The sequence below is a fragment of the Petromyzon marinus genome, chromosome 29 (assembly GCF_048934315.1).
Source record: "Petromyzon marinus isolate PM22_M1 ecotype Great Lakes invasive population chromosome 29, UKy_Petmar_22M1.pri1.0, whole genome shotgun sequence".
NCBI classification, from domain to species: domain Eukaryota; kingdom Metazoa; phylum Chordata; class Hyperoartia; order Petromyzontiformes; family Petromyzontidae; genus Petromyzon; species Petromyzon marinus.
In genome coordinates this window covers 39,871-49,265 of record NC_133695.1, presented here as the reverse complement: position 1 = coordinate 49,265, position 9,395 = coordinate 39,871, and the positions used below count along the sequence as shown (strand labels likewise).

Below are 9,395 nucleotides of genomic sequence, written 5' to 3'. Positions count from 1 at the left end.
CTGTAAAATAGGAAAGCGGCCTCCTCGACGAGGGCACGGAAGTGGTAATGTGAGAGATTAGCATGATGTTAATGTGATAAATTAGAATGTAACTGTAGAAAAGGAGAGTGGCCTCCTCGATGAGGGAGTGCAATCCAAAGGACATGTGAGCATGAGAGTGCAATCCAAAGGACATGTGAGCATGAGAGTGCAATCCAAAGGACATGTGAGCATGAGAGTGCAATCAAAAGGACATGTGAGCATGAGAGTGCAATCCATAGGCATAAGAGTGCAATGTCTCTCTCTCTTAGGAGAGAGGCATTAGAGAGACACACCGAGTCGGAAATAACAGCTGACATCGGCAGGAAGGATGGAAACATCACAGTCAGTTAAGGCTTCACCTGGTTAATAACGTCCTTCCAATGATTGCTCAGTTTGTACCCATCCTCTCGGTTTAAGGTGTGTCTGTGTTTATATATTGGGATGGCTTCATGAACAAACCTACGTGACTTTACCGAAAGAACCAAAGAGTATGGATTCCTGCAGTCACGAAAGTTTTAAATCAAGTTTTATACATCAAATTAATGATATTTTCCTAAGTAAATCTATACTTCTAATTAGCAACAAGCACATTCGCGTGGAATGAGCACCAATTATTAAATTAAAACCAAAACGCACATAAAGTAAATCGGGCAAAATACTTTTTAGGATAGCTAATCCGACGTAGCTCACGTGCATATTTTTTTAAAAGTCAAAATTGCGCAATTAGATCATTAATTTTATGACTCCTTTATAATCTCTTGACGTGGCAGAGCCCTTTGGAATGCAAGCGCTGTTACCGTGTTCGCAGACGCCGCGATACGCTAGATCGCATTCCCTAGTGCACACGCGCACCATCTCTCACCCCATTGGGTGAAACATCTCAGCGCGACGAGCCCTACAAACGCGTTCTATTGGTCAATGCTCGTAGCACGTGACAATCCGTTACCAATCGCGTGGCGCAAGCGGGGCATCGTATACTTAGGCGCTGTAGGGAATTCGAATCGGATTCAAGCGGCCGTGGCTGGTAACGCGTTTTCGTTTCTCAAGCGATGGCAATGTTCAGTTTCGTACCAAAAGATAATTTGTTCGTCGTTATTTAAACACCGAGAGTCGATACATTTTTATTACATTCCCTCCGCTGTTTTCTTTAGTCCTGAGTCTCGTCCGCTTTAGCTGCTCTTCTACTTTTGTGGTGGATTTTTAACGGCGTCTTAAGTTGGGAGCGGAGAAAATCCGCGCAACCCCCAGAGGAATCACCGAGGTAACGTTCTCCACTGGGGTAACGTTTTACACCAGGGTAACGTTTTACACCAGGGTAACGTTCTACACCGGGGTAACGTTCTACACCGGGGTAACGTTCTCCACCGGGGTAACGTTCTACACCGGGGTAACGTTCTACACCGGGGTAACGTTCTCCACCGGGGTAACGTTCTACACCGGGGTAACGTTCTACACCGGGGTAACGTTCTACACCGGGGTAACGTTCTGCACCGGGGTAACGTTCTACACCGGGGTAACGTTCTACACAGGGGTAACGTTCCGCACAGGGGTAACGTTATACACCGGGGTAACGTTCCGCACCGGGGTAAAGTTCTACACCGGGGTAACGTTCTACACCGGGGTAGGGGTAACGTTCTACACCGGGGTAACGTTCTACACCGGGGTAACGTTCTGCACCGGGGTAACGTTCTACACAGGGGTAACGTTCTGCACCGGGGTAACGTTCTACACCGGGGTAACGTTCTGCACCGGGGTAACGTTCTACACCGGGGTAGGGGTAACGTTCTACACAGGGGTAACGTTCCACACCGGGGTAACGTTCCGCACCGGGGTAACGTTCCGCACCGGAGTAACGTTCTGCACCGGGGTAACGTTCTCCACAGGGGTAACGTTCTACACAGGGATAACGTTATACACGGGTAACGTTCTGCAACGGCGTAACGTTCTGCACAGGGGTAATATTCTGCAGGGGGTAACGTTCTACACAGGGGTATCGTTCTACACAGGGGTAACGTTCTGCACAGGGGTAACGTTCTAAACCGATGTAACGTTCTGCACAGGGGTAATATTCTACACAGGGGTATCGTTCTACACAGGGGTAACGTTCTGCACAGGGGTAACGTTCTAAACCGATGTAACGTTCTGCACAGGGGTAATATTCTGCACGGGGTATCGTTCTACACAGGGGTAACGTTCTGCACAGGGGTAACGTTCTAAACCGATGTAACGTTCTGCACAGGGGTAACGTTCTGCACAGGGGTAACGTTCTGCACCGGGGTAACGTTCTACACTGGGGTAACTGCTGAATTTTGGCCTCATCACACTTCCCCGATGCATTGCGTTTGTATGACCTTAATTTTCGCGCGGTCAGTGCTGGTTGGTTAAGAAGGCGGCCCAGGGCCATTTCAGGTACATTTTACTCGCCACTGATGTTATTCGTGGTCGATGATTAATCGAACTTAGCCTGCCAATTTCATAGCGCAGTACATAAACCACTTCACGACCGCTCCACTGTGATGGAAATCTGTACGATTAAGAAATTGAAAGACATAAATCACGTGCCATATGTCCAGTGTTCGGTTGCATACAACACCTGCACTGAGCCTTATTTTCCCAAACAAGTCGGTTTTACATCGTATGCAGCGACGAGTATGGCCTCAAGTTAGATGCATGTTTTGTAAGAGATGTACGGTACAGATCTTTTATCAATCCACTGCTGGACGAGGGCTCCCCCACACCTTATGAGTAGCGGGCTGATTTGGCCATACTTCAAGCTGTTCAGTTTTGGGTTGGCAAAATCTTGAATGGATCCTGGAGGTACCTCTTCTATATTTTCTTCTGTGGGTCGCTCTCTAACACCCGCTGTCTAATATCGAGATATCTGAATGGATACTTTTCATTATGTGACGCCGATTGCACAATTGGGATAAATGTGTGGGAAGATTACAAGAACATGATCGAAAATAATACAACTTATAAAAAATATGCCCTGTCAAGATTATCGTGTGATTGTTCGCCTATGCTTGTTTCTTTTTTTTTCAGGCTGGTATCGTGTTACAACACATTGTCATGACGACATTTGGAGAGTACATCCAGCAGAACGAGGAGCGGGATGGCGTGCGGTTCAGCTGGAACGTGTGGCCTTCAAGCCGGCTGGAAGCCACGCGCATGGTGGTGCCGCTGGCTTGCCTGTTCACGCCTCTGCGTGAGCGACCCGACCTGCCGCCCTTGCAATATGAGCCCGTGCTGTGCAGCCGCGCCACCTGCCGTGCCGTCCTCAACCCGCTCTGGTGGGGCCCACCACCATTACCTGTGTGACACGTAGCACGCGATCCACACCTACCAACCTCACCGCATTGCGCTAAAGAGGGTTCTTCAAATAGCGGCCTATGGGCCAGATGTAACCCACGAAGGCGGTTGGGAGTGGTCCAACAACCTACAGTGAAACCTTGGATTGCGAGCATAATTCGTTCCGGAAACGTGCTCGTAATCCAAAGCACTCGTATATCAAAGCGAATTTCCCCATAAGAAATAATGGAAACTCAGATGATTCGTTCCAAAACCCAAAAATACTGTATTCATATAAAAATGATTAATACAAAATATCTTTTGATATTTTTATTATTTAAATTTAATATAAAGTAATCACATTTATTAATTACATTTAATCGTGGCTGGTGTGAGGGAGACGAGAGAGAGGAGAGGAGGAGGAGGGTTATTGTGTAGAACGACTTTCACTTGCAGTACAGTTACTAAAGAACAGTCTCTACACTTGGACACAAAATAAAAAAATGCTTTACGCACACACGTGGTCACAACATTATACTGTAGTAAACAGTATACGCTCGCACGGATGTTGACTATACGAGTGAGGCACGCTGACTGAGACCGAGCATGGGAGATGATTACCCACAATCCCGCAGTGAGAGAGAGAGAAGAACCATTGGCTCAGTTGTGATCACGTGACGCTCGGCAGACAAAGCGTATACTGTAGGAATAGGTTTTACCCTTTTAACTGGCACAAAAACTGACACCTTTATTCAAGGCATCATGTTTGCAATAACCACAACACAAGCAGTCAAAATGCAAACAAAAAAGACAACTCTGATAATAATATGCACTGTCCTTGAATTTGATTGGTCCACACCCGAGACGGCTTTTCTTAGAGCCTAGTCTCCATTGGTGTTGGACCAGAAGACGCCAGAAGGCGTACAACTCAAAAACAGCGCACTATCAGAGTATTGAGGGCTCGGGGTGAGCATTTACATTATGAGACCTCCTTTGCCAGTAACAAGATATAGGAATAGGTTTTACTCTTTTAACTGGCACAAAAACTGACACCTTTATTCAAGGCATCATGTTTGCAATAACCACAACACAAGCAGTCAAAATGCAAACAAAAAAGACAACTCTGATAATAATATGCACTGTCCTTTAATTTGATTGGTCCACACCGGAGACGGCTTTTCTTAGAGCCTAGTCTCCATTGGTGTTGGACCAGAAGACGCCAAAAGGCGTACAACTCAAAAGCAACACACTATCAGAGTATTGAGGGCTCGGGGTGAGCCAACTCAACTCAAAAGCAACACACTATCAGAGTATTGAGGGCTCGGGGTGAGCCCTCAATACTCTGATAGTGTGTTGCTTTTGAGTTGTACGCCTTTTGGCGTCTTCTGGTCCAACACCAATGGAGACTAGGCTCTAAGAAAAGCCGTCTCGGGTGTGGACCAATCAAATTAAAGGACAGTGCATATTATTATCAGAGTTGTCTTTTTTGTTTGCATTTTGACTGCTTGTGTTGTGGTTATTGCAAACATGATGCCTTGAATAAAGGTGTCAGTTTTTGTGCCAGTTAAAAGGGTAAAACCTATTCCTATATCTTGTTACCAGCAAAGGAGGTCTCATAATGTAAAAGCGTATACTGTACGTACTGCTCGTATTGCAAGACATCGCTCGTTTATCAAATTATTATTTAACATTTTTGCTCGTCTTGCAAAGCACTCGAAGACCAAGTTACTCGCAATCCAAGTTTTCACTGTATAGCCTATTGAGAAATTAACCAAAGCTTAAAGAGGTATACATGAGTGAGATGAAAGAAAGAAAAACTATAGCTGGAGAATATGCAGCTGTATACAAGAGATGAAGGTGGTCATTTAAAGCTAGATGAATGAGAGATGAGAAAGCTGTTGGATCGAGATGAAGATGAGTGAGATGAAAGGAGAATTATCAAGAGAGACATCTGCAGACCAGTGGTATTTATTAGTGGTCACATTTACAAATACGATTCAGGAGGTCACGCTATGTCATCATAACCGGCACAACCAGTTTCCTTTCCCGCACCTCCGATTAGCACAGTTGGCTACGTACGGTGCGAAAGAAGTTCAACATACATACTGTTACTATGTAGCCGATGGAAAATATAGTTGAAGTACTCTGTGCAAAAGCATGTATTGATCAGGTGTTTAACTAATGCACACTACATGGATCAGGCAAGAGTACATTTGTTAGAGGCTGTAATTTGTTGTTGAGATGCAAGGATCCCTTGAATTTATGTCATTGACTTTGTTCACAAATATTATTTGAACATTAATTATCAGTGTGTTGAAGCTGGTGTTGCATAAAACGTCTTTTTTTTGTTGTTTCAGCCAAGTTGACTACAGAGCCAAACTTTGGGCATGTAATTTTTGTTACCAGAGAAACCCGGTGAGTTTTTGTTATTGTTTTAAATTATTATCTTAACATACACGATTTGTTTTTAGAAAATGTTTCAATCTAATGGAAATGTTCATACAACTTGTTAATCTTAATAGATGTATAAGTGATGATGGCTTTTATTACGAGATTAATATGAGATTCTTTCAAGAAAGTTCAAGGAATTCAGTTGCATTGCTACCTACCAGTGGATTGTTAATAGCTGCTGATGATACTAGTTACCTGTGAGCTTATAATGTAGGTTATCTTCAAAATGCCTTCCATGCAAACACATCCATGTCAATGTTAGCATACCTTCTGGAAACAGTGGTTGGAGGTTCTCGGCTAAAATGTTTTTCACTTGCTTCATCACATTTGCCTTAATGTGTTCATTGTCTTCAAAATACTGTTGTAACTGTAGCTTATACGAATTAATACAACATGTAAATTGTCATTGCTGTTTCTTATTTGACAACCCACAAGACAAACCTGGAGCTAATTACAATTCTGATTGTAGTTTATTCATGAATTCCAATAACAAAGTATGATTTTCATCTAACAATTCTATAGTGATTGTAATTTGTAATTGACCCCAAGTGTTCTAGAAGGTGCCAAACTCGTACTGACAGGGTCTGCTTGTTTGATTACATGCACACAATTTGTTAGGGCATGATAATTATCTTATGTCAAATTTGGCAATGCAGATTTTGATTTATATTGCCCCTTCATTTGTAATACATTATTTTACAAAGCTTTTGAAATGACTTCTTACATCAATTACAGTTATTAGTTTTCCTCATTGCCTTTTATTCTTAGTGTATTGTCAAATCTATGATTAACATTTATATTTTTTATAGAAAGCCAGAAAGATGATGATATCTACATTTACAATGCATTTGAATGTCAGTGTATGCTTTTAAGTTTAAGTCAAATGTGAATGCTCATAAATCAAGTTTGATTGCCATTTTATGTTTCAGTTTCCACCGACTTATGCAGGAATTTCTGAAATGAACATGCCAGCTGAACTCGTCCCCCAGTTCTCTACCATTGATTATGTTGTCCAGGTGAGGTTCCCGAGCACACAGTAATTTGAATAGCAATCTGTTTTATCTAAATAAATGGAAATATGCATCCCTGCAATTTCTTGCTCAAGCTGCTTCTGTTGGAAAGGCCTCCACGAGAGGGAGTTCTTGAAACCCCCACTCTAGAGGGTATTTTGGCCTGTGCTTCAATGATGGCCGGATGTCACCTCTGCTTAGCACGGTTGGCTATGTACCGTGCGACACAAGTTCAACATACAGATGTCTGGGAATAGGTGGGAGTACCCAAACTTTATCCCACCACATGCAACTTGCAATCTACGAACTGGTGTACCCATTTATATACCCCTGGATGGAGAGCGGTGGGGGGATTTAAGAGACTTGTGTCATTTCAATTTGCCGTGCCAGGAGAACCATCCGCAGACCTCTGGATTGCAAGTCCAGTGTGTTAACCATTACACCCACGGCAGCATCCCTTATTTATTTTGATGTTGTAAAATGAATACATTTGAGGATAGAAATATTGTGGGACAAGGAATAAAAATCACCATTACAACTCAGAACTCTGATGAAATCCAAATTTAATGGATCTTAAAAAAAATAACTGTCATGTTAACACAGGCACTTGTGTTTACCTATAAAAGCACCTGCTGAGAAATAATATATCAAACTAGAATTTTGCCGGCCTACGGCCACCTTATTCTAACTCTTGCAGAGGGCTTCTCAGCGCTGCGCGCCTCACCCATCACCCCTACCTCTTCTTCCCCGCCGCCCCCCAATATGTGCAGATACTACTGACTATTGTATGTAGGGTGTCTAGGCATATATGCCTACAAAGTACATTTATTTTATGGGGGGGGGGGGGGGGTGGTGGGGGTGGCGAGTGAAAACACATTTGGGAGCATCGATAATTTTTGCAAACCTGTTGGATCAACTTTTTACCCCCAGAGCTGGGGGTGTCCAGTTTCTCTAACTTTTTGATTCAGGCCTTCTGAAATACTCTTATAAGTTAATTGATGGATAAATAGAATGCCAGGCTTAATAACATATCTTAAAAGGACAGTATAACAAAACTATATCTGAAGAGGCAGATTACAGAACAATTTATTTAATCTGTGTAAATATGTGGAACTTACCTTAGCATGTTATGTCATTATTTTTAATTGATTAAGATGTATGAAAATGCCATGCATTACATTTTAGCAATTAGAATGAAAAAGACCGAATATAAAATAGACTATACATACAAAACTTCAGAAATGAGGCAAAAATAATAGTTATTTGCATTGAATTGTTCCCCCAATTTATAAGAATGTATCAAATTTATGGTGGGAAGTAAAGGGGTGAATTAGAGTCAGCAAACCTGTTTTTACGTCTGAAAAATCACATAATTTACAACATAGCCATCTTAATGTATGTTAGTTCGCTCTCTTAACCTTTCCATTGTGCTGTTCTCACAGCGAGGAATACAGATGCCACTCATCTTCTTGTATGTGGTGGACACGTGTCTGGAAGAGGATGACCTTCAGGCCCTCAAGGAGTCACTGCAAATGTCACTCAGTCTGCTGCCACCCACTGCACTCATTGGGCTCATCACTTTTGGCCGCATGGTGCAGGTCAGGAGGCTAAGTAACACTGCACTTTCTGATTTTTTTTCAAGGTGAAAATGGCCAAATACCGCCATAAACATCCAACATCAGATCATAAAACATATAAACGACGAAATGCCCATTACACAAATACGAAGGAGACGTCACAGCGATACACTCCTCTGTTCCTGACACGGTTATCTAGCTTGACCACCTGAATGCCAAATTGTAGTTGTTGCTCTGCATCTACATCAGCCATGTGAAATAATATTAATTGTATGTCCACTGCTTGATGAAGGCCTTCACTCTCATTCACCATCTCATGTTCCTGCGATCCCACAGTCAATCTCAATTTGAACATGATGTAATCTCATCGCTCCATTTCACTGTCCTCTTTGGCTGCCATTTTGTCATCAATACTTTCTATCCAATCAGTCATCTGTTCTAGCCATGTGTCCTCCAGTCCATTTTCCTCATAGTCAATATGATGTCTAAGTTTTGTTTGTTCACTGACCCATGTGTTTGTTTCTTCTGTATCTTTGTGTAATTCCAAAACCGCATCTCTCAATTGAAGTGATTGCTAAAACGTGATAAGTGCTTATTGTTGAAAAAAAGGTCTTTACTTCCTCGCTCTATATTTACACGGCAGTTACAGTGGTTGTGTTCTTCAACAGACTGGTCATATCTATAAAAGCAAAGTACCCGTGATGATGTGAGTTCTGGATCCATTCCAACAGGTTCACGAGCTGGGCTGTGAGGGCATTGCTAAGAGTTACGTGTTCCGTGGCACCAAGGACCTCACAGCCAAACAGCTGCAGGTGAGTGTGACCTTTAGATCAAGAATGGTGAAATAAGACGTGCCCGATTATACGCCCTAACAGATTTGGCTTCCACACGTGTTGTGTAAAATGATTATAAGATGCTCGTTGTAGCACAGCATCTGATAACGCGTTCAGAAACCCCACCATGATATGATGAAATTGCGGTAATGTTTTGTTTGCATCATCATATTACAAACTAGCTTTACTACCCGGCTTCGCCTGAGACTTGGATT

The 9,395-nt window shown here is 42.7% G+C and overlaps 1 protein-coding gene across 5 annotated transcripts in view; it reads left to right on the top strand.

Annotated features, from left to right (window-relative positions):
• The first annotated feature begins 1,004 nt into the window (after positions 1-1,004).
• Positions 1,005-9,395, top strand: part of LOC142929324 (protein transport protein Sec23A) — a 35,901-nt gene continuing 27,510 nt past the window's right edge. For 3 of the 5 annotated variants that reach the window (XM_076070442.1, XM_076070441.1, XM_076070437.1), the window contains exons 1-6: positions 1,006-1,282; positions 3,064-3,311; positions 5,667-5,724; positions 6,690-6,776; positions 8,213-8,368; positions 9,079-9,159. In XM_076070442.1, the coding sequence (XP_075926557.1) occupies positions 3,091-3,311; positions 5,667-5,724; positions 6,690-6,776; positions 8,213-8,368; positions 9,079-9,159 (603 nt within the window). In that variant the 5' untranslated portion in view covers positions 1,006-1,282; positions 3,064-3,090. Of the gene's footprint in view, positions 1,283-3,063; positions 3,312-5,666; positions 5,725-6,689; positions 6,777-8,212; positions 8,369-9,078; positions 9,160-9,395 lie in introns of all 5 variants that reach the window. The other 2 variants (XM_076070440.1, XM_076070439.1) reach the window with 2 other exon arrangements.